The 24,836-nt window shown below is 42.3% G+C and overlaps 1 protein-coding gene across 4 annotated transcripts in view; it reads right to left on the bottom strand.

Annotated features, from left to right (window-relative positions):
- Positions 1-24,836, bottom strand: part of LOC146967950 (myoferlin-like) — a 27,389-nt gene extending 2,553 nt beyond the window's left edge. The window contains exons 1-49 of one of the 4 annotated variants that reach the window (XM_085762132.1): positions 24,596-24,836; positions 23,741-23,796; positions 23,234-23,325; positions 18,530-18,638; positions 18,349-18,442; positions 18,076-18,242; positions 17,298-17,426; positions 17,071-17,133; positions 16,925-16,975; positions 16,781-16,811; positions 16,483-16,598; positions 16,243-16,369; positions 15,042-15,145; positions 14,847-14,915; positions 14,709-14,752; positions 13,990-14,072; positions 13,751-13,789; positions 13,306-13,430; positions 13,069-13,182; positions 12,677-12,854; positions 12,457-12,581; positions 12,207-12,316; positions 11,926-12,118; positions 11,040-11,195; positions 10,679-10,810; positions 10,346-10,509; positions 9,300-9,414; positions 8,364-8,466; positions 8,097-8,239; positions 7,388-7,558; positions 7,073-7,166; positions 6,855-6,932; positions 6,519-6,700; positions 5,542-5,700; positions 5,329-5,430; positions 5,066-5,227; positions 4,802-4,967; positions 3,967-4,043; positions 3,726-3,786; positions 2,676-2,683; positions 2,543-2,641; positions 2,324-2,452; positions 2,049-2,204; positions 1,871-1,962; positions 1,620-1,790; positions 1,378-1,526; positions 613-752; positions 421-509; positions 242-337 (exon numbers count right to left, since the gene is read on the bottom strand). In XM_085762132.1, the coding sequence (XP_085618258.1) occupies positions 242-337; positions 421-509; positions 613-752; positions 1,378-1,526; positions 1,620-1,790; positions 1,871-1,962; positions 2,049-2,204; positions 2,324-2,452; positions 2,543-2,641; positions 2,676-2,683; positions 3,726-3,786; positions 3,967-4,043; positions 4,802-4,967; positions 5,066-5,227; positions 5,329-5,430; positions 5,542-5,700; positions 6,519-6,700; positions 6,855-6,932; positions 7,073-7,166; positions 7,388-7,558; positions 8,097-8,239; positions 8,364-8,466; positions 9,300-9,414; positions 10,346-10,509; positions 10,679-10,810; positions 11,040-11,195; positions 11,926-12,118; positions 12,207-12,316; positions 12,457-12,581; positions 12,677-12,854; positions 13,069-13,182; positions 13,306-13,430; positions 13,751-13,789; positions 13,990-14,072; positions 14,709-14,752; positions 14,847-14,915; positions 15,042-15,145; positions 16,243-16,369; positions 16,483-16,598; positions 16,781-16,811; positions 16,925-16,975; positions 17,071-17,133; positions 17,298-17,426; positions 18,076-18,242; positions 18,349-18,442; positions 18,530-18,638; positions 23,234-23,325; positions 23,741-23,796; positions 24,596-24,683 (5,501 nt within the window). In that variant the 5' untranslated portion in view covers positions 24,684-24,836. Of the gene's footprint in view, positions 1-241; positions 338-420; positions 510-612; positions 753-1,377; positions 1,527-1,619; positions 1,791-1,870; positions 1,963-2,048; positions 2,205-2,323; positions 2,453-2,542; positions 2,642-2,675; positions 2,684-2,735; positions 2,748-3,725; positions 3,787-3,966; positions 4,044-4,801; positions 4,968-5,065; positions 5,228-5,328; positions 5,431-5,541; positions 5,701-6,518; positions 6,701-6,854; positions 6,933-7,072; positions 7,167-7,387; positions 7,559-8,096; positions 8,240-8,363; positions 8,467-9,299; positions 9,415-10,345; positions 10,510-10,678; positions 10,811-11,039; positions 11,196-11,925; positions 12,119-12,206; positions 12,317-12,456; positions 12,582-12,676; positions 12,855-13,068; positions 13,183-13,305; positions 13,431-13,750; positions 13,790-13,989; positions 14,073-14,708; positions 14,753-14,846; positions 14,916-15,041; positions 15,146-16,242; positions 16,370-16,482; positions 16,599-16,780; positions 16,812-16,924; positions 16,976-17,070; positions 17,134-17,297; positions 17,427-18,075; positions 18,243-18,348; positions 18,443-18,529; positions 18,639-23,233; positions 23,326-23,740; positions 23,797-24,595 lie in introns of all 4 variants that reach the window. The other 3 variants (XM_085762129.1, XM_085762130.1, XM_085762131.1) reach the window with 3 other exon arrangements.

Raw genomic sequence — 24,836 nt, 5'->3', positions numbered from 1 at the left:
GGAAGAACACAAGTTATTCTTCTCTGTCCTATGTTGTCACACAATAGCACTCTACTATATAGTTTTACTTCAAATCAATATTTGAACAGCTATAGGAGGATTATAAACAATGGTTGATGAAAACAGCATCATAAAGCAACAAATTAAATTCTAAAAGCATAAATGAAACAGATCTGAGACCTTCAAAGCATACATAGTCTAACATAATCCCTAGATGTGTATATTGAAGTGAATATTATACCCTTTGACGTAGATGTCACTCATGTTTTCTCCAGTGATGCTCGTCTCATCTAAAGTCACATCTGTGGTGTTCCAGACGACGGCTCGTAGGAAATACCTGAACGTTCAAACACAGTGGATGTTAGCTCACTGGCGTCTGCTGTGACCTGTGACCAAGCACCGTAAAGCTGCACCACTCACTTCTTGGCTTTGCGTGGTGTGATGTCAAAGGGGGGTCCAGGGACGCCGATGCTTTTGGGGAAAACATCCACCCACATCTGAAGCTTTCCCTAAGTCCACACACAATGTACAGGTCACACAGAGCTGCTGCATAAGAGGCACAGATGGACACGTACTGTACAGACAGAGTATGTGTGAGTGGAGGTATCTCACCTGAGACAGATTAGGCTGGAAGCTGCTGTAAAGGGTCCTGGTCTCCACGTGTTCAGGGACTAGTCCCTGTTTCCTGAGCACGTGCAGACAGAGTCGTTCTCGGGCCGGACCCAAGTGTTGGTGAACTTCCTTGTTGTTCTCTGGATGACAAAACATTTTGCACCTTAGTTAGAGATAATATACCAGTGAGATTCAATCAATAAAGGTAAAGTAGCTGCCTTCTATTATTACAACAAGACAGCAACAGCATGAAGAAGTGAAACTTTTGGGGATTGCATTCAGGAAACAACTCATCTTTTTACCAGTATAAACACAAATACGTCCTGTCCACACTGAAGGACAGCAGCCTAATTTAAACTGTCATTTATGAGTACCTGTAGCTTAAAGGGGTACTTCACCCAAAATCTCCAAACCCTTCCTTGACCCAATACTTTGATTAAACTAACTTATTTTAGCATTTTCCTCTGGTGTTTTACTATTGTTTTATTGACTGTCATTATTGTAAACAAACTTTTAACTGTTTTATCATTTTCCTCTGGTGTTTTTTCGAATGTTTTTTTATTATCTGTTGTTATTATTGTACTTGTTTTTATTGGAAAGTGTATTGAGACCATGTACCATGGTGATTTTGCACTTTAAATAATACATTGATTGATTGATTGATTGATTGATGATGGTGAGTAGAAAATTGGTGAATTATCAATTTTGGGTGAAGTATCCCTTTAAGGTATAATAGTAATGATTGAATGAAGCCATTGACATTACCAAACTGAGCCAGTGTGTAGTCTTTGCCGTTGAATGTGAGTGAGTTGCCGTTGTCTTCGGTCCTGGGTTTGGACAGGCCTTTGAGACGGGCCAGGTTCTCCAGGATCTGAGACGGCTTCAGCTGGTCCCTCCACTGGTTTATACCAGAACTAGGACAGACAGAGAAATGTGTTCAGAGACTCATCAACACTATGTATTTCTAGACAAATACCCCCCCCCACCACCCCTTTTTCTTTACTCACATGCAGTATGTTTGTGGCAGGCCACAGTACGAGTTATATCTGGACAGGAAGCGGTTCTCCAGGTCGATCACTGTCTCGCCGACCTTCTCGTCCCGGCTCAGGAGGTCATAGTCATAGACAGAGATCTTCAGGTCTTTGTCCTGAGGCAGGAAACACGTCATCTCAAACATCCTAAAACAAACAAGAGTGTTTGAGAGGTGAAACGGCCCAATAGATTTCTCCATTTGAGTTCATTACTTTATAAATGTTACCTTCCAAATAAAGGGCTGATGGTGTTGGGTATGTAATGGTCTCTGTCTTCAATCGACTTCTTTCCCAGTGATATCTTTAAGTATGGATCACACTGAGACAGAGACAGAGGACAGGTTTAAGTGGCGCGTGCCGACTGGTGTGTTGGAATATGCTGCTTTTATAAAGATTCGTTCTCACTTTGCCGTTATTGTCTTTGGGCTGCAGATCGATGCCCCGGACCACATAGATCCTGACCAGACACTCCTGGGGCCCGCTGAGGGGCAGCTCCCTGAACTGGCGGGGGGGAGCGGCAACGCCCGGGTCGTCTGGCAGAGGGTACACCTTGAATGAGCCCTGCAGGTACGAGGGACACACGCAGATTTAACCGTTTTTCTTTTGTCAGTATGTCTTTCACAGTTTTTGATTCCAGGATATCAAATCAAGTGTCAGTGCTCTGAGTGGTGGCAGTTTACCTTGAGCTCTCCAACCACTGAGGGGTCATCGTCGCCATTTTCATTCTTGCCCCGCTGCAGCTTGAAGGTGTTGCAGAAGTCCGTCAGTCCTTTGAATTCTGCGATGTCCTCCAGTTCACTGTCATACACCTAAAAATGGACAGTCGCACTGAGGTCAGCTCCAGATACAGACAAGTGAATCAAACCTGTGGAAAGTATTGCAGAGATAAGCCCACTTACTTTGAGGGTGTCATATCCTTTCTTCAGGTAGGGGCCACATCTCTCCTGGTCTCCAACTGAAGCGTAGAATTTGCTCCACCAATCAATCGTTTCCTTTTCCTAATGATTTCATTCCACAGTGTTATTACCGTACTTGTTCTGCTTTTGGTAAAATAATCTTAACTCTCAGTCTTAATTGTCATGTTACACTCACCTTCTCTACATGCTTTGTGATGTGAAGTGACACAAAACAGAGAAGAAGTCACTTACATATACACATACATCAGAAACATACAAAAACAATGTAGTACACACAATAGGCAAAAAAGTGAAACAGTGAATTGTAGTGACAGAAAAAGATCAACAAGTGACACCAAATCTGTGAAACACGGGCGTAACGATGGGTAGTGCAGCATGGTGGGCAGCTGTAGTGAGGCTGCAGGCCTGTAGGAGGCTCACTACATAACTTTACTTCTGTCCCATAATATGCACCATGGCACTGTGTTGTTCTTCATGGGTATTCAGCTGCAGCCACCGCACAAAAGTGAATGATGAACATGAAGGAAGTAGAATTTCCAAAAGTGGGTCATGGGCGGGTTAGGGTTGTGATAATGGGAGTGGTTTATGGGCTGCAGGGCTGCAGCTGGACCTTTTTCCTATTCTTGCCTGCCAAGAGTTAGGCTACATACGGCATCAAATTTTGTAGTTTTATTATTAAATTAGATTTCAGTAATCAGAAATTAGAAGAGGGACTCTAGCTTGTTTCACGTTTAAGAAGCTAAGATGACCCCAAGACAACTGGCAAGTGGTTGTAGCTTCATATTTAGCAAACATAATGCTAATAATGCCAAACTTTTGTTTTCAGCAAACAATGAAAACAGGATTTACAGAAACACTGATGGCAACATCATCTTATTACATCGCAAACAGTGCCTGAAGGCCAAATCTAATCCCATTGCATGTTACGCCCATGCTATGAAAAAAAAAAAAAATTAAACGTGCTCATTCAATTAGTGCCAATTAGATTAATTCAATTAATGAAGTCAAAACAAAGATGTTATGACAATTCCCACACACATTAATGTCATTGTGTCATTATGAGGCATTTCCAAGCTTGTTGTAGTGGATTTAATGATTTCAGCCTTCCACTCTCATTGGCACCCAGCTGTGTTTTAGATTAGAAAGCTGTAACAGGTGATCATACATACAAAGTGGGAGGGAGGAGAAGCCATTTTGTTGACAGCAGCTGACATACTGTACATGAACTGTAAGCCAGAGTAATAACGTTGGTCAAATTTGACTCGAGGGTCAAATTCTGCACATTTTAGTGAACAGAGGGCAATTTAATGTGTTTTTAGAAAAAGTAATTAACAAAGCCACTTATTAAAATCAACAAAAGCAGGTAAGGTGATTGATTGGTCGCGGCAGAAGGTGGCGGAGTTTACCTGAGCTTCTAGCAGCGGCCTCGACTCCTCCATGTGGATGGAGACATGTTTGGACGGGCTGGCCATCATCAGAGCCACTGTGGTGAGGAGAGGACGACGTTAGAGCAAGGACATGGGTCTCGCTGCGTTTTAATTGATATTGTATGCCTTACTAAAACTGCACAGATTATATACAAAGCCAAGAAAAATGTACTCCCTAATAATATTCAAAAAATGTTCAAGGAAAGAGAGGGGAGATATGAGCTAAGAGGGAAACTTAACTTAAAACAACCAAGAATAAATACTACATTAAAAAGCATGTGTATTTCTGTGGCGGGAGTAAAACTGTGGAATAGCTTGTCAGAGGATCTCAAACAATGTAAAAACATAACACAATTTAAAAATAGATTAAAACATAGTATGATAGAAAGCTATAAACAGGATTGATTAATTGGGTGTTGACTGCAACTGTAATGCTGTTAAATTATTTATTTCTTTTATTTTTTTGGCTACACTTGTTAATTATTGGATAATTATTTCTTTCTACGACTCTGATTGCAACTGCAATACTGTTTAATTATCTATTTATTTTATTTTGGCTACATTTGTTAATTATTGGATACTTGTTTCCTTCTATGACTCTGACATCATGAAGAGCTCTAATGGATTTAATGGAAAATTGAATTAAAGATTAGGCATCTATAAGCTAGATAGCTTCAGCCTGCACCTTTTCGATCTATTTATGAACTAGTTGAACGAATGATGGTTTTATGGAAGGTTGACTGACTGTGATTGATGCTCAACTGTAAATCATTTTGTGTAAAAGATGGAATAAACTACTACTACTAAAACGTACTTTTGGAGGACATGGCTCCCTCTGCTGTGAGGACGTACGGGTCACATCTGAACTCCTCCAGAGACGTGATGGTGCACTGACCCACCACGGGCTTCCTGCCGAACGGCCGGTGATCGATCACCTTCAGGACGATGGGAGGTGTGTACATCTCGTCCTTAGGGAGGAGCTGGGTGGAGAAGATGCCAGGAGATTAAACTACATCCCCAACACTTATCTAATCTACCACACACACACTCTGTTGAGATGATGCCACGCTGCCGTTACCACTTTGATGAAGAGGACCGAGCTGGGGAAGTTGGGGCTCTTCTTCATGTTCTTGATGACGGCCGACTCCACCCTCTGCCCCCCACACTCCACCACCAGGCTGGGTGACGACACCGAGGCCAGCTGGTACGGCTTCATGTTCCTCAGACCCCAGGCCAGAATCTGGATACACACAGAGATGCACAGGGAGGAGGATTTAGAGACACGATAGTCAGCAGTTCAGTTCAGCAGGACAGGATGTCAGGTTGTGTACTGTGTGTTACCTCCACGGCAGTGAGCTGCACCACAGGACGGATGCCCTGGGGAACCATGTAGAGGTTCTCTGATCTCTTTGGGGGAACCAGAGGAAGATCCGACTGCCCCGACTGCAGAGACAAGACAGAGTTACATTACACAACAAACTATAAGAGCAAAAAGGCCTTAAGTTGTTTTAAATACTGTAAAGGAGCCTGTTCTCCGTTACTTTGATTGCAAACCTTGTCTTGAAGCATCAGTTCAGCAGCCACCAGGGCCTCCCCAGCCTTATGTCCCTTCTGGGTGATGGGATGCCACAGAAGTTTAGGTGTCTGGTCTATGCTTGGGTTCAGTTTCACCATTGGGACACAAACAGTGCGGCCCAGCAGCTCATCCTTCCCCTACACAGAGAAAAACATGGCACAAACACATCTTAGCTAGAATTTAGAGCACACACAAACCAGTTGTTCATCAATGCAAAAATCCTCAAACTACACGACTTAATCAACTACAAAACTCTGCAGATTATGTTCTGTACAGGGCCGCAAACAGGGACCTTCCACATAACTTACCAGGTTTTTTCATAGACAGAGAAGTGACACACAATCTGAGAGGAAATACTGTATGTTATTTAGACAGAGAGTGAGAACTAGGCTAAAATCCTTTTCTATCTCAGTCACTGGTGTCAAACAGTGGAACAAACTAGATGATGAGGTTTAAAAAATCAAGAAACTTGTGGGCTTTTAAAAAAGAAATACGAAACTCTATTCTAGACAATTATAAATTGATTTAAACCCAGAGAAAGGGGTTTAACGTTATTCTGGACTGGCTGTCTGAAGTCCAGACGGCAGCTCTGCTGTTGTATCACGTATGCTAAGAAAGAAAAATTGTGATGAAATGAATGTATTCTGAATGGTAATCGACCTGATAAGCTTTATGCTTCTCCCGTTTTCCCTTTCAGTCATGTGCTTGTATTGTGTAACTGAAATTGTGTGTGATGAAGTCTGATTCAACTAACATGTCCGAAATAAATAAATAAATAAATAAATAAATAAATAAATTCCTAGATCACGTTACAAGCTATAAGGACTGCAAAGTTAAAAAGACTTCTTTTTTTTAAACACAGCATCAGCTGTAGATCTAGAATATCATGTATTATTGTTAGAATTTGATTTGAAACAAGAGGGATTGATTTTATTGTTTATCTTCCTCAACTCACCACTTGGTCGTTGTCGTAGAACTCAAACACCACATCAGGGGGGCAGTGGGCGATACTCTGGGGGTCTCCATAAATCTCCACATCATTGAAAATCAGAGTTTGGTCCCAGGTCGGATTCAGAGTTGCTTGCAGCTTCTCAGTTGTTTTACTGAGATGCAGGAAGGAGATGTGTGCATACGGGTCTGAGGAGGCAAGAAATTAAGTGGTTTAAAGTAAATGTTTGTTTGTTTTTTGGATCCAGGGTTAGCATACCAACCATACTTGCAATGATGTGTATTTAATCAGTTTATTCAACTCTTCACATCCACTGGTGAACTTTATCTAATTATATGGTACCAGAGAAGCTGTCTTTGTCCATAGATGTCAAGTTCCGCGCCTGGTAGACGTACACACGGAGATGGTACAAATACGACCCTATAGAAAGGAGAAAAAATATATATACTGTAAGAACACGATCACATGTGCCATACATGCATTTACACATGTCAGCTGAGTAAGCATTCGCATGGAAGAGCATGTTAAGTTGCGTGTTCACTGGTATTTGCGTCACTCACTGTCGAAGGAGCAGGACACCGTGGGCGTGTTGGCACCAAACAGCTTGGTGACATCGGTCTTGGAGCCTTTCTCCTTCTCGTCAGTATCGACACCCTGCAGAGTAAACCCAGCAGACATCAGCTTCTAGTGTTCATGAGTCACACACGGCTTAATGAAAACACACCATGAAACTGTGACTGCGTGTAAAGCAAAAGTAAATATTTGAAAGTATTTGGTGATACATTGATACACTTCCTAGGAAGGGTGGATACTTGAACAGTGTTGCTCTATGAACACTGTCTATTCACACGCGTGTCATTCCTTTCATTACGTACCAGTGCACCCTCCAGTTGAAAGATGGCCGACGCTCCGAGGCGGTCCTCTGGTCCCATCTTCCTCCTCCAGCGCCTACGACGAAACGTATCCGATGAACGCTCCTTCCTGTGGAACTTCCAGCCAATCAGAGAGGAGAATTCCCACCCCTCGGGGTCGCCGTGATCCCGCCTCTGTGTGTAAAGAGAAACATGCAGCTCAGACTTTTTGTTTCATGAAAGTCTCTAACAAACTTTGAACGATTCAAGAGCTGTATGGGAAAGTTTTCTTTCCTTTACTCAGCAGCTGTCTGGTGGAATGGCCTTCCTTTAAACCTTAAAACTGTTAGCTCCTCCTACTTTCTTTTTAAAAATGGTTAGCCAACCGATAAATTAAATCAAAAAAGCACTAGATTATTGTATTGTTTGTTTGTGTGTCTGTTTTATGTTTTGTTGTTTCTGTTTGGGACCTAATCCCTTGTTTTATCCATTTCATCTTGTTCTTTCTCTTCAGTGTTGTCGTCTATGTACCTTAGTGTCTCTCTCCCATGTTTTTAGTCCATGTGTTGTGTGTTTGTCTTCCTTGTTTTAAATCCATGTGTACTGTCTACCATCAAATAGGACCACAATGGAAATAAGCCTTTGGGCTTTATTGTGTTTTTAATCCTTTTGAACACTTGTTTTCAATCAATCAATCAATCAATCAATCAATCGATGGATGTCCTATGCTGACCTCTGCAGCTGCTCCTGAAGCCGCTGCAGCTCTCTTACGCGGCCGGACCAGCCTTCTCCTCCTGTGGACGTGGTACACCTTCTCTGCAGCCACCCAGGACCGAGGCTTGTCGTCTGGAGGGATGGTCACTCCGTACTCCCAGCCTGTGGAGCACAACCACACAGTCACACAGTCAGACCCTAGTCTCCAATATCTACATACAGTACACGTAAACTATTTTGAAATATATATTTCTTTTATCTTGAAGCAGTTAGCTCATGTCTTCACCTTGATCATCCACAGCTCTGTTGTCATCCACTGTCCACTCGTCCTCCCAGGTCCAGCCTGGAGGACAGTCGAACTCTCCAGGGTTACGACTCTTCTCTCCGTTCTGTACAGATCAAATCTCTGTTACATGCACCCATTCATGTTCAATTAGTTCTAGTCATGTTTTTGCCCCACTTATATATTATTATAGCTTCTCGGTTGTTGTTCTATTAGAGCTATGGAGAGCTGTGTGGGTCTGTGTGGGTCTGGGTAGCCTTAGAATAGTGTTGTGGTCAAGACCACCTCACCCAAGAGCGAGTCAACAACAAGACCAAGACAAGACCAAGACTTTGAGGGGGTTGAGACTGAGGCAAGACCAAGACCAAGGCGGGGTGAGACCAAGTCTAAGACCAACACACCAGACCAATGTGAGACCATTTTCCAGACCATTATTGTATTCAATATCAGTATTGATAATAATCATATGGCTTGATATTTACATTATTCAAAAGAAAAGATGATTTTATATCAAAGGTATACCATATTTAATTGAAACAACGTTTGGATTGAACAGAATAACAAAATAACAATTATAATCTTAATATCTTAAAGTTATTGAATTATATCACATAAACCAAAGTGAGCGAGTGACAGAGAGAGACATTTGTGGATAAAAAGGGGACGTCACTGCAGCTGTGGTCTTGACTGGTCTCGAGAAAAAGTCCAGCTCGACCGAGACCGAGCCATCACTGAGTAAAAATGTAGTCGGTTCTGAGACAAGAACAAGACCTTGCAGTGTGGTCTCTAGACCGGTCTTGAGTACCACAACACGACTTTATACACATGCACATACTCATTCATACATTTGTGTGAGCTACAGTGACACATAGGGAAATGAACTGTGTGTTATTCAAAGCCACCCTGCACATCATTTGAATATGAGTGTGTTGTTCTCACCACGTCTGTGTAGGGCTCAGAAGCAGCTTTCCACTCTCCACCAGGGAAACGAGTCTCATTCTGAAACACCTCGTCCATGAACTCGGTGTGTCCTGCGTCTGCCTCTGTGAGTAGACTGAAACACAAGGTCAGTCACACAGTTGTAGCATCTGTAGGCATGATATGGAAAAGCTTCTGGAAACTTCATCACTACCTCACTGCTCATGCATGTCGAAGCTTTTTTAACACGACGTTAGTGCAGTGTGACTGAGCTTGCATGCGTGTGTGTTTACATGTTGGGAGTAACCCAGTTAAACTTTTTATTTATAATCATTTAGAACGCTCCAGTTGAAAAACAGAAAACCTCTGCTCTGCCTTGTATTTGTTATGATCCTCCACTTTTTTTGTTTTCTTTCATTTATTTTGCTTCCTGTAGAAAGCAGATGTACAACAGTTAGTGCTCGAGAAGCCCTTGCTCATGTTGATACTGATGATACTGATATGAAAAATCGACTAATTATCCATGTAAATTTGTCAATGTCAAAGTCAAAATCACTTCATTGCAGGAGAACATCAGTACAGTGCAGACATACACAACACAATGACAATCACACATCCCTAACAACAGCAACACAGACACACGTCATGTCACACATAAACATGAACATCCATAAAATGGTGGGTTAAAAACAACAATGGTTTATAAAAAAATAATAATAAATAGGGATTAAAGGGCAGGGAGTGGTTGTTCTTGAGTCGAAAAGTTATTCAATAAAAAACAAAAAGCTCCCAGCTCACTAGCAGCGGCTGGTACCCTGGTGCCATTAAATCCTTTCCTGTGGCATGAGAGGAATGTAAACAGTAGAGAACAGCTACCACAGACAGAAAAAGTGTATGTTCAGTGGGGAAAAATAAACATTCAGCCAAAACGACTTGCAGTGTAGTTTCCCTCAAGACAAACCAGCCTCAGTCCTACACCATCGCATCTCATACTTTATGTCTTAGTCAAATATTTAGTATTTTCAGAGGAGGAGGGAAAGTAAATTATCATCTCTAGTTACACTCACGCTTTTTCTGGGTCAATGAACCATTCATCCTCCCACTCCCATCCTCTGGGGGGCATGAAGTACTGCTGCTTCAGCTTCAGCTTGCCTGTGACGTCAGAGTACTTGTGGCGCCCCACCAGTCCTGTGGTCCCCCACTTCCCAAACACTTGGGCCTGGTTCTCATACTGTAAGTGCAAATGACGACATGCTGAGAGTTACCGATTTGACTTCACAGTAGCCACATGGAAGATCAACAATGATCAGGAAGAATCCACTTGAAATGATCTTATCGTGCATTTTCCTGCAAAATTTTAATTCCTGCTAATTTTTAGATTTGTTTTTAGAGGAACGTACCAGCTCAGCAAACACACTGAAGGTTCCCTCAGCAAAGGAGTTGAATTTCTTCTCATGTGCAGACAAACCGAGCCACATGTTGACTCTGATCTGAACCGGCACCTTCAAACCTTTGGTCTTGTCCATGGGGTACTGAGGAGAAAAGGAAAAACAAATCATTCAAAAATTTTAATTATTTAGTATATATATATATTTTAAATATTTACATTAATTATTATAATTTGAAAGAAAAACAGTTCAGTCAAGTATCTCTCTGCTAAATTCTTCAAAATTATTTCTTTATCAACAAAGACAAAAAGTTAATCTGGCAAAATCTAATGCAACTAATCTTGTTGTTACTCTTTCAGCTGTAGATGTGTACCTTCAGAAAGACGGTCTGTGTCTTGCCACAGTGTTGACCACAGGCCTGCTCACTGTGTGTGGAGTAAAGGATCTGGTGGGCGGGGATGCGGCTGTAGGCCACTCTCTTCTCCCCCCGCAGCATCCAGATGATCACATCAGGCATGCTGTTCTGGGGCTGGACACAGTGAAGATAAGGAGGGAGAAGGGAATTAATGAAGCGTTATGGTTGGTGGTGGTCTATGGTCGAGTGATGTTAAACACCTTCATGCACATTACATACGAGCCTGTCTGGGCCCGTACCACAAAATGCTGCTATGTCGCCTGTTTTGATCTGTTAGTATGTTGCCTTAGACCAAAGTGTGCAGCACTATCATCTAATAATCATAATCATCTAACTAATCATTGTTTTTGTTCAGTCCAGACTGTTTGGTTGAGATATATGCACTGTTGAACACTTCTGAACTTTGATCACAATCCACCAACAACTAATCATCAATTAAAGGGATAGTTCACCCACCCAAAATTTAACAAACAAAACAAGCTTGAAATATAGACTTATTTGATTTTTTGGGGGACAATTTCTCATGTCGGGGCTTCAATACAAGACGGACATTACATACGAGCAGCATGGAGGTATTTGGATGTTTTTTGGTGTGTCTTTTTGTTATGAAGACAGTTGGTATCCATTTGCAACCGTTATATGGACATGCACTGCTACGCCGAGACCCCCTGTAACTCAGAGAAGCCACAGATAACTCTGAATTTAAATTTTGGGTGGGAGAAGCTACGGAGGACTCTGAAACTTCTCCCAGCCCTTAGTCCACATGAGGGGGAGTAGATAATGAGTGAAATTTCAATTTTGGGTGAACTATCCCTTTAATGTCAAAGTGAGAGTTGGTTTGTACCTCTTCAGTCAGGGTTTTAAGTTTGTCTGCCCAGGCCTCGATGTCAGCCAGCGTGTCTCTGATCTCTGACGCCTCCTCCCTCATGCGTCTGGCCCCCTCCCTGACGGTGGTCAGAGTGTTGTCTCGCAGCTTTTTGATCTGGATGTCCAGCGTCGTCAGGTTGGCGCGGCCCTCCAGCTCTGGCGTTGGGAAACTGGGAGAGAGAGAGCGCACATTTCAAGGCCTCTGTCTGGTTTCACCTGAAGTTTTAATTACATGAGAACAGCATGTCCACTATTTACCTTTCTAAGTCTTCGATCAGATCACTGAGCAGCTTCAGCCACACGTCCACTAGCTGGTTGTCGGAGACTTTACCCAAGATGCCCGTTTTAAAAGCCTCCAGGTTGGATTGCTGCATCGACAACAAAACAGTGGTGAGGATTACCCCCTCATGGAGGAACATGTGCACACATGCACATAACAAACCTGCAAGCTATAAATCCTAAACTCAAACCACAGTTTAGAGGATTAGAGAGGATAGAGCAGTGTTACCAGGCGGTGACTGATGTAGTGGATGATGTTGACAGCGTCCATGCGGTGGCTGATGTCCTCCCAGAATGAAGTGACCACCACCACTGGCTTAGTGTTTGCCCAGGGCAGGTAGTAGTAGTGGTTACCTGGAAGGACATTTAACATCAGTCACCAGATTACATACAGTACAGGATGTGTGTATGATGTGAACAGATCAGATCAGAGGAGCATCGTCACTCACCATCAAATACAGCACAACTGTACTGAGTGGTGGAGGCCAGTGGTTTGCAGGTGGTGTCCAGTTTGTTGCCGTAGTTACCGATGCTGACCTCAAACTGGATCGGTTCGCCAGGTTCCTGAATCATGGAGGCGCTGTGGAAAACTGCACATAGACAGTACTTCCTCCTCCTCTGGTACTTCTGATGTCGAGAAGGAAACAAGAGCCAGAGGGAAAAATAGAGTAAGAAAGTACAGTTTTTAAAATCCCATTGTTCTCCCAGGGCAGGCTTTTAGGGACCATAATTAAATATTTTGCAGAAACAAAAGCTGACCAGTCATTTATGTCTGCATGTCTTGACTCTTGGTCAAAACTAACCTGTCAGGTTTCAGTCAGTGGATAAGAAGTAACTATACCTGTGCCACCAGGATGTCATCACTGTGGATACTTTCCACCTTTTTGTCCACTTTTCCCTCCAGCTTAGTGGACAGCTCCACCATGATCCTGCCCCTGTAGGCCACTCCTTCTCCCTGTGCAACGAGAACACATGAAATATTTTTAAAAAAATGAGAGCAGGACACGGATAAATGTGATGAGGAGGTTTAATATTGGCTTATAAGAAACAGGAAAACTAATCATATCTACATCTCTACCTTGCCAAAATTGAGATCCTCATAGGGGTCAGGCAGCCCACTGAACTCTCTGGGGCTGCCATACAGGTTGACATAGCAGGGCCCAAAGACGGGCAGGAAGCCCACCTCAGACTTCCCTGTATTAGCTGGAGACAGGAGAAAACTGAATGAACTTCTTCATAAATGGACTCAAGGAAACAAAAGCAGAGCTTTAATGTTAGTACTTCAGTGCAACAGTGTTTGACGTGGTGGTGACAGACAGACTGAGGTGGGGACAGTGAATGCTGTGAAAGCAGGTGAGAGGCACGACGACAACAAAACGGTTTAACATGTAAATCCTAGTGTTAACGTAAAGCACAGCACATTCATATGTTCAATGTGCACATACACAGTTAAACAGAGTGCACACAACATGCTTGATGCGTCACATTCATGCAACACAGAGCAAAAAAGATCATTGGTGAACCTTCATATGACGGCATATCCCCATATTCCGCATGTTCCTCTATGCCAGGAGAAAAAGGGACAATTCAAGTACCATAGAGGTTAATGCAAATGAGAGTGGCAACAGTTACTGCAAGATGTATTATTCCATATAGTAACTCATGAATATTTTCGATGGTATGTAATGACTATAAACTTCTGTAGAGGGGTTTTCAATTATACAATTTTGTGTTTTCTTTCAACAAAATCAAAAAGTGATACCTTCTATCTCTCCACCAGAGGAGGCTATCTTGGCCAGGTTCAGGTATGTGGTGCCAATAGCATCGTTCCCCGTCAAACGGTCCCTGTGGTTACACAGCAAAACTTTAAAATCAAACTGCAAACATGTGAACATCTGTTAAATAACATGCACATCTCACATCGTTGGTGCACAGCTATGCTCTGCCTCTCACTACCTCTACACAGGAAGCACATGGAACAGTAAAACAATGTCTGCCTCTTGACGTTTATTTCAAAATGTTTGAGTTTTCAAGAGGGACTTCGTTGGCTCTGGTATCCAACTGTGTTTTCAGCACATTCTGAAGTGTGCACTGTTTTTCTAACCTTTCCTCTCACACTTATTTCCCTTCAGCCTTCCTGGACCTGAGTTATCGGACTGTTCATTCACTTACAAACACACGATGATGAAAATGAGCTGATAGACGGTGCCAACAGGATCCAAGGGCATGTTATTGAGGGGAAGGGAGGGGCCTGTGCCGCCTGAGTCATATGCTGCTTCATTATTCTCATGTGGTTGGTGACGGGGCATGGACACGGACAAACACACACACTACAGACCGCGCCACAAAAATATTGTGCTGCACTTTCTCAACCCCAAATGACTCTGAGAATGAAATAACACTGTCTCTTCACATTCCTTACTTTATGAACATAAACTGAAAGTAATTTGCTTGGATGGAAATTGCAAACGTTTGACTCACCAATCAAAGACTGTGAGTTTGACAGACTCACACATGGAGGGGAACTGCAGAGAATACAAGAAATTGAGTTAAATTAAGAAAGTTGTTATTTAATTTATCAGAAAAATGTTTTTTATATATATCCTGATGACTTGTTACCTTGATTTGGAGGTGCAACACTTGATTCCACTCTGGGTTTGCATTTTTTTCTATTATCTGAGTGCACAGCTGGAGAGACAAGGAAAATACATGTCAGCTTTTCTTCTGCTAAACAACAATATAATATTCAGCTTGCTTACATTTAACACTGCAAATTTAAACACTGCTAAAGAGAGACAGATGATCAGGATGAACCTTTTTGCCAGCGAAGCGAGCCTCTAAGAAAGGATCCACCAGGTTCTTCTTGTTTTCATCTCCTCCAAAAATTCCTTTCAGGCTCTGGACGAACGCATCATCCACTGAAATGGGAAAACATTGAGGGAATTAATCAATCATAACTGAGAGTAATATACATTTTCTGGTTACTTGATAATCCACAGTTAACCAATTGTGTGACATCTTGTGATAATTACTGTGACAATTACTGTAAGCCAAACGTACATAATGCATGCACTAGGCTAAAGTGGTGTTAAACACTAAAATCTGTTTATTACATCCTTAAAAGGATAGTTCAACGTTTTGGCAAATTGGACCACTCCCATAACCCCTATAGTCTTAGGAGTAGGTTTGCAAGCTACTTTTAGAACAGCGGAGCAGAGCCGTGAGCTGCTCAGAGCTACGCTACGGAGGCTAATGGGATTTATTGGTTTCCCTCATGAAACTCATCAAATACACAATCCAACAACTCCAAAACGCTCTTGTGGACAAGTTGTGACCTGCACATTCACCATGTTATGAAATAACAATGGAACATTATGAGACAGAGTTGTTTTCGAGGCAAATGCAGAGACTGCTTGCAGAAAAACTGCCCCCGACGGGAATGCGCATCAGCGGTTTTGCATGAATTTCCCTCTAAAACAACTCTGTGTGGTAACGTTGTGTTATTATCTCATAGCGTGGTGAATGTGCAGCTCACAACTTGTCCACCAGAGCGTTTTGGAGTTGTTGGATTGTGTATTTGATGAGTTTGATGAAGGAAACCAAGAAATCCCATAATGAGCCTCCGTAGCGTAGCTCTGAGCAGCTCGCGGCTCTGCTCGGCCGTTCTAAAAATAGCTTGCACCAACACTTAAAGGTAATGAACCTACTGCTATGACTATAGGGATTATGGCAATGGGCCAATTTGCCAAGATGTTGAACTATCCCTTTAAGGCAAAGTGTTGAATGTTTGTACCAAATTTGAGGAAATTGCTTCAGTGCAGTACTGAGATATGTTGTTGACAAGAATGGGACATACATATGTAGATGTACAGTACTTACATACGGACAAATCAGCTCAAAAATAAAAAGCCTCTGGGGTCACACATCAGACATTTTATTAAGCTAAAATTTGGACTTGCTGTTTTGTTAATGTGTTATAAATGCTAAATAATGATGAATCTACAGCTCATCTTACTCTGTGGAATGTCCTCAGCTCTGAACACCTTCAGGGACAGCGTGGCCCATCGCAGAGTCACACCAGCTGGCAGCAGCAGGTTACTCTCTATGTCATCCTCATCGTCATTATAATCTCTCTTCTCCGCCTACAGTGTGGGACAGAAAGACATATTGAGACAGGGGGGGGGGGGGTTAAAGCCAGAGTATTTACAGTAGAAAAGAGGAGGCATCAGTGAAAGTCTGCGCGCGCTGCACGTACCGGAGGCTCGTCTCCAGTCCCCACCACAAAGAGGCTGACTTTGAGGTAACCTTTAGCCCCCGAGCTGGAGTCATCTGGGTCGTTCAGCAGAAGCCACTTCCTCATTACACAGTGGGCTGTAAGATGACACACACATCATGTAAAGGGCCTTCTCAGGACAGACAGCACCATCAGGTAGATGCACAACCAGTCAATGAGGGACACCGACACATTTAGACTGAAACAAGTCAGACAACAGCCTCGTCTGTGCAAATGTAAATGACACACAAATCTAGTCTGTGGTTTGTGACAAGCCTACCTGGTTCATCGTACACATAACCGACATCCAGCTGTGTGACAAAATGACACAAGATCAGTCATCAGACTCTTATTACATAAACCACACTGTTTGTATATCAACATATGTTGAATCTTTAATCTCCACTAAGATGAGACCAGGCACCTTGAACTCCCCCATTAGACTGTCAGCCCTCAGTGAATAGGAGTCATACACCTGCAGAGAAAAGCACAACGATGCATATTAGTTTATACATATTTATACATATTGACAGATCAGAGGATTTCAGGACTGATGTGATCCGAGCTTACCCGGAAGCTGAAGTTCTTATCCAACAGATCTGATGGAAGCATGTGCACATTGTAGAAGAACATCTGTACAAATACAAAAATCATATATAAGTTTAAAATGATTAAGTGTTTGAATACTTCTAAAGGGGATATTGTGTATTTTTGAATGAGCTACCCTTACTAATTTTGTTTCATTTTAAACCTGTGTGATATACAGTAGTCTCTCTGTGAGTGTGCAGTGATGGTACCTCATCAAAGAAGGGGTTGTTTCCCCTCTTGATCCTCGTCCTGTGTGTCTGTCCACACACGTTGATCTTCACCACTGGTTTGATGTTGTTGCCTGGCAACTGACGGGCCTCGATGATCCGCACACGGATCTGAAAGATGCACAGTGTCCAGACTGTCGATGAACGTACATCCACACTTACAGTATGAAGTATAAGAGCATCTGATTTCCACCAAAAGCATCGGTTTATGTAAATACACTATAGACATAACGTAGCATTATTATTCTTATCCTAAACCACAGGCAGCCATTGGACACCAGAATCTTGTTGTTTGAGTGAATTTGAATCAGTGGTGCAGACAGCAATGTATGCATGCAGTCAAGTCCCCAACAGTGAGATGACTGGGTGGAAAGCAACACAAACTCATCATTTCTTCATGAGGATATGCTTCATTTTCTGTAATCTAGAATTACTGCCTGGTGCTTGTGCATATCCGTTATCCAGACAAGTCACAGGAAATATGGTCACAACCTCCTCTTCCTGAGTTACAGCGCTGAATAATGGCCACCAGTGTTTCTGCAGAACATTATACTGTCACAGTTCAGCTGACCTTTGACAACTTACATGTGAAATGTTATCACTTAGTTACAGTATATCCTTATAGATGTTTGAGTTAAGTGAAATGAGTGTAAGAACTTGTGAGTTATGGCTAAAATACTGTGTTGTGAGGTCACAGTGATACTGGCCTTTGACACCTCTGGGTGTTCCTTACATACAGCACCAACATGAACTCACTGACCTGGAAGTCCTGAGGTTTATTGACCAGTCGGTGGCGGTTTTGTCCCCTGGTCAGGCGCTGGCGGAGGTTAGCAGCCTGACCTGTGGGTGAGAGGCCCCCTGCAGAGCCAGAGCCACTTTGGCCCCCATCTGGTAGAGTCTCATTACCCTCTTCACCCCCGCCGCCACCTAATCAGCAGAAAGACAGGATGATCACCACATCACGCCTTCCATCAAATGTAACGCTATCAATAATAAACCTTGAACTGCATCACTGAGAGTTGCATCAACACACCACCATCCACTGCAGCTTCTCCTGCCTGGGGGTCGTTGGGGTTTGGTATAGCACTGGCTGGAGGATCGTAGGCGATGGAGAGGTTGATCGTGGCCTGGGAGGAAATGATTGGTCATTTTAGTCATTCAGAGCCTTCCTCTTGCTTATATTTCTGAACTCATATTGATTAAAAGAAACTTACTCCAATATTCTGTCCACTTTCATTGGCCAAAGGCACATTTTTGGAGGGTAGTGATCTCCCTTTACCTGAGGCAAGGTCTCTTAAAGAGATTTTGGTGGAGCCAATGAATCTGAGGAAACACAAACATAAACACGGAAACAGATTGATATCCATTGTCACATAAAGGTGTAACCCTCCCTAAGAAGTTGCAGGTTCAACATTATGGTCATTCTGGATGCTGCACACTCTGCTGCAGTATACAGGTTGGTGTTTCTATTATTTGATCTACCCATGCTGATAAAGAAAATAAGAAGGACAAAATATTTGATTCTCGGGCTGAATTGCTGTTTGTGTAATTAAGTCACAGTCAGAGAGGAAGAGGGATGTATAGGTTGCCACCCAGAGCTAACAAACCCTACCTGCTCTGACAAACAAACACACCTCAAGCACATACATGTAGTCATCACTGCACAGGAGCTACCGACCAGCCAGTCTACAGTGTGTTTAGATCACGTGTTACCACCTGCACTGAGAGCTCACATGAAAAAAGCCCTATTCTATTTCTTTCCCCTGGGGGCCTCAACTAGGAGGATAGCGCCCAAGTATTCAAATAACAATAGAGTAAACCTGAAATACAATTTACTTGGCATAAACTTTTCTGAAATCACTGGAAATGTTCTTCCCACCATCTGCACTATGCACCTTTTCCCCATGAATTTATCAGCCTCCACAAATGAGTCAAACATTTTCTGTGAGGAATGTTGAAGACATTTCCTGATCTAATCATTAACACTCCAGTGATTAAGTAGAAAATTAAACGACATATTTAATCAAATGGTTGTTGAGAGAAGAGAACCAGATACAGATAACCTTGCACAATAGTATTATATATATTTAACATGTCATATTCCTCTGAAAACACAAGTGAATAAAATTAAATTGAAGCTAACAGTGGGAGGGTGTCTGGCTATTTTAGATAATAAATAACATTACTGTCCCTTTCTTTCAGTGCAGTGTTATTTGAATACTGTCCTGAAGAGGTTTGCTGTGAACCGTTGTCTGCCTTGGTTTGCAGCCAAGAACTACACAGCCTAAAGTGGAGCGTGTTTATGCTCCAGACACTTATTAGCCAGTACAAGAGCAACAACACAATCATTAGAGCTGAGTAAAAATAAATCTTAAAAAGTCACCACTAAACCATTAGACGCCTGGATAGGTAAAACAAACAGCGCATCTCTGGGTGGATAAGAAAGATACTATTCCATGTGTTGTGTCCAATAAAATGTAGTGCATCACATGAAATGTATCATTCTGTGGGTGGAGTAATATTAATTTGAAACTTTTAGCAGCAGCCCAGATAGAGGGAATTTTTCAGAGTAAGAGTCACACACTCTCTCTGGGCCTTAAATCAACTGTAGAGTTGTTCTAAGAGCGATGCTGGTATCTCAATGCCTCTGATACTGCTAAAAATACTGGATCAGTCATCAGGGAGGACAAAGATTGATCTAAGACAACAGAAAAAATGGTCAGAGCATTGAATCAAAAACAACAATATATACACTATACTACAGTACACACTACTTCAGAGGACTTCTTCAGCGGCTGCACACCAGTTACCAACATTTGAGGCCAGGGCACAAATAGCTGGACTGAGTCTCATCATGAGAGACAGGATGGAGTGTTATTATTTTGGCAGCAATCAGGGCTCTACATCAGGAAGGAGGCTGACACTCGGGATTCTCCGGAGATTCGGTGACTCTATAAACCTGGCATGTAACCTCAGATCACAATCACAATGCCTGTGTGCCGTTTTCCCAACGGCATCTTCAAAACAATGTGAACAGGATTTTTGAGTTTATCAGAGTGACCTCAGGTAGGAATCGACTGTGGATGGAGTTTGACCTGACCTGTCCCCAAACAGTTTAACAACTTAACTAGTTATATGCAACGCTTTTAATTTAATTGGTTGGGACATGGCTCGGTCAGTGGATTGTCAAATATTTGCCTACACTTTGACATCAGCATTCTAGTACGATAAGCCAGTAAGACGAGTGACTGCACAGTATCCAAGACGCTGTCCTGAATACCTGCAGTCAGTAGTGGGGAACCTATTCACCAACCACAGCCCATACTGTACATATTGTGGACACATTAGAGAGGACGTGTCTGAGCTGTTTTCTCCATTGTTTCCATGTAAACACACAGCGGACCGACCAAAACAGACTCTGTGACCATTGTCAAGCTCTGCTGAGTTGGATGTAGGTACAGATTCTTCCTTTGTCAGGATGTTTAGGCCGTCTAATAGCCGACACAACGACACAGTGCTGCTCTTTGTCACCACAATTACACAGTCATAGTTTGGCTTCTGCAAGTCTCATAGTATGATGAGGTTCTGATTTATCTCAGCACAGGGATTACATCTATCTATCTGTGAAGGGGGACGAGTGAGTGTCCTTGGCTGAGTTTCAGTTCAAAAAGTTAACACCCTGCCCCTTGTCAACATTAGTTTCCTTTCACACATCTGTAAGGCTGGATGAATGTGATGATGCTGCTCAGCTCACATCTGGGACAAGGATGTGAAAACCTGTGATTCTGTGATTATTATTATTGCTGCTATAGTTATATTCATTCAACAGTTTAACACTGGAAGGCTGTAAACCCCAGAAATCTCTTTCTATAAATAACTTCCCTTTAACATTTTTTATCTTCCCTACATTTCAACCTCCCAAATACATTCATGAAAATCTGTTTTATCATCATTTTAGTGTTGCCATAACTATTTATTGATTTATAAAAGCCTGCAGTCTTGTTGGAGGACCATGTAGTCAATACAGTATCTAAAAAACACGGTTCTCTAACAGAAACATGCAAAACAGAGGCAAAAAATGATAAACTCAGGCCACAGATCATGAGTTTCATATGCGTATCAAGTAGGTTAATTTTTAACCATGAACAAGTTTCACTCAGTTTCCCCTCTTCATACTTTTTCCTCGCTGGTGCTGGTGTTATAGACAGATGAACAAATATTCACATTTACATTCACAGATAGATAGAATCACAAAACCACACAGGAGGAAAGCCACACAGGCACCAAGAGAAACTCAGAAAGCTGCTGCCTGCAGGTACGTAACAGAAGTCTTTCAACGGTCCTAACCACTGCACCACCAGAAGGTTTGATCTCTATCTCAGCACTTAAGGATCAACAATTCAAATGATTTGGTGTTTGCTCTGGTTGCACCATGAGGTTGACATTTAAAAATTGCATTGAAATATTTTATAAAAACAGTATTGGTCACACTGCTGTGACATTTGTACATATGACCAGAGGATGAAGTGTTCAAATACTTGTGTCTTTTCTTCTTTAATCTTTCTTCTAGGTCAAAATGTGAAACTAAACTGAATCAGGCAAATCCAAGGAAAGAATGTAAGAAGAATATTTGATATTTTGCCAAGGACTTGTTTACTGAAACTGTCAACTTGTGTAACTCAGAATAAGTTTGGTTACTTTTGTCCTGTGGTTTTCTGATTCCTGATTTGATATCGTCACACACATACAGCCCTCCCCCAGTTTTGTTGCCACGACAGCAGGGATTACCCACAACAGCAGCTGGAAAACCATTTGAGAAAGAGAGAAGTCCTGCTCTGCTCCCTCTGTGTGGATCTTGAGGGAGTGTGTCAGACGGGCCGGCCCAGTGGAAAACCTTACTCAGTTTAACATGGACTCATGTGCTGGAAAGACTCCTCCCTCCGTTATGACTGTCCCATGCACTGGGGAAACTTTTACTCAGTAAAGCACATGAAAAGGAAAAAAAAGTATAATTGTTTGATATTTTCTATTATTTCATAAGAAAGAGCTGCTTCCATGTACTTTGTTTTCTCGCCATAGACGAGACTTTGATCGCAGTAATTAGTGATGTTGTGGAAACATTCTTTGTGGTTGGTCTTGATTGGTCCCATATGTGATGCTGGTTTTATTTGGAAGCTGCAGCCTTGAGCTGTTTCAGAGTGACATTCTGTATTTTCTCTTTATGCAGTATTAAAGCAGTAGCCTACGTACACCCTGTACTGTACCTACAGCAGTAACTCCCTTGCAACTGGACGGTAGCTGCCACAGAGTATTTTCCTTGTTCCCAGTTACACAGTGCCATGCAAATCCCAGCAAGAGAGAAGACAAACAACAATTCATCCATCCATTGTTGCAATAGGCATCAGCCATCCCACACGGTCCGGCAAGTCTCAGCATGGCAAACAGGGTGTGGGGTGGGAGGAGACTAAAGCCAACTACATAACTCAAACACTGGGTTACTATGAAAATATCCTGATTAGCTTCTCTGTGTATTGCTGTGCAGTATTTCTAACAATATGTAACCTAAACATCAGACCTGTAGCATGTGCAAAGAACGATAAGATCACGGCTCGCGCTCGCTTAATGACAGGTCAAGTTAGAACGTGTGTGTTGTGGGCAAGTTTAATGAAAATCTGGCAGCTACACAACTGTAAGAGATAAAGACATGAACACAAGTCCTGTTGCTGGCGAACCTCCAAACCCTTAAAAGACTTATTCTCCTAGAGTTTTCATCCAGACCAGGAGACTCTCTGGCTGTGATTCAGTGAGGTGAGGCACACAGCTCCTCTTTCTCTTTCACCACCGTGAGTCCTCGCTTGCACAACGCACAAAGCCAAAGTTAACAAGGGGCTTGATTTCAGGAGCAGCGCTGCACTTACTTGTCTTTCCCAATGGTTTCATAGTCTTTCACAATCACGTCTATGTAGGAGCTCGAGTCCAGCGCAGTGCCCTTCAGATCAAACTCAAGCACCTACAGGACAGGATGAGACACACAGACCATCACATGTGGTAATCCAATCGTTGTGACACCCTGAATAATAGTCATACCGTGAACATGACAAACACTGATTTACTCACTCAGCCTGTAAAATACCATAAACAATCAACAACTCTAGAGTAATCCAATCACTCACATAACCTATTGACATGGTAAATACATACAAGGCCATGTAGTCATATGATGACTGCAGTGGACTGTTTAAATCATGTGATATCTGCTACTGTGTGTAAAGGAGCATACCTTGAAATCAATCAAGTCCTGCTGTGTTAAGCAGCTTAGCTAAACGACCTTTGATTAAATATCAAAGCAAATGAGCGAGGCATACTGTAGGTATGTGCATGTGTGATTGTATGTGTGTGTGCGTGCATGCATCATGGTACATTACCTCATTCCATACAGGATTCAGCTCACTGTCAATAGATTTTGTTTTCTTCTTTTCCTCTGGAAGAAAAGTGTCATATTTTCATGGGATTATTTTTCCTCTTGTTGATATTTGATAAACACTTTTTCTTGACAAAAAACAGGACAGTTGCTTAGAATCAGGTCTAAATTCACTGTACCCACTTATTTTCAGAAAATATTAAGGAAAATCATTGCTATGTAATTGCTGAATTGAAAATGGATCTAAATGAGGATGTATGGGCATGCCGTAGGGCAGAATATGGAAGGGTTATTAATATAACGTCAGTGGGCAGCAGATCTTTGCTTTACATGTTTGCAGGAACAGAGAGAAGCTGCCACACCTGTGTGTGATGATGAGGACACTGGGGTAAACTTAACATCTGAAACCAACTAGTGCTGATTGCCAGGATCATCAACCATTCAGTCTGATGCACTGTGATATGATTTCATCTCAGAGGCTCAAGGCCAATGCTCTTTTTAGTTCCCAACATGTCTTTTCCCTTCAGCACAGCCTTCTTTCCTTCCTTTCACACCTCACTGTATCCCAGCCAAACGGCACCTTGCCAACTGTCTTTGCACCTGGAACTGCTTTGACATGTTGGGAAAGTCTTCAATGGTGCAACACAACTAGTGCTGATGAAGCTTTTAACCATGAGAAGACTGCACTGAGACGTTCACACACGATATTACTATGTGCCTTGTATTACAATAAATAAATCAAAACATTATGCTGGATATAAGTTGCCATCATCAATTGATTAGAAACTTCCCATTTAGTTCCAAAGACACTTTACAAGATGAGTAACTACAGTTGAAACTTTTAAAGGAGAGACCTTACCTTTAAAAATCACAGATGTGATTGGATCAGGACTCCCAACTTTCTTTTTCGGCAGACCTTTAGCCGACTCAACTACCACACGCAACATGGCAGCAAAGGGGGGGGAAACAATAATATCTATAAAACCCTGAAATCAGTTAGCCTAATTAAAAAATGTAAAAAGTCTCCGCAAGACTGTTGTAGCTACTCTGTCATCCTCACTGGCCCATCACTGAGCAGACAGACAGACAGACAGGGCTGG

Source organism: Trachurus japonicus, chromosome 19, assembly GCF_045865225.1.
Source record: "Trachurus japonicus isolate A0001 chromosome 19, Traja_1.0".
In the NCBI taxonomy this organism is placed as follows: Eukaryota; Metazoa; Chordata; class Actinopteri; order Carangiformes; family Carangidae; genus Trachurus; species Trachurus japonicus.
The sequence above is the reverse complement of the archived record's forward strand: the minus strand, read 5'-3'. Positions and strand labels throughout refer to the sequence as shown.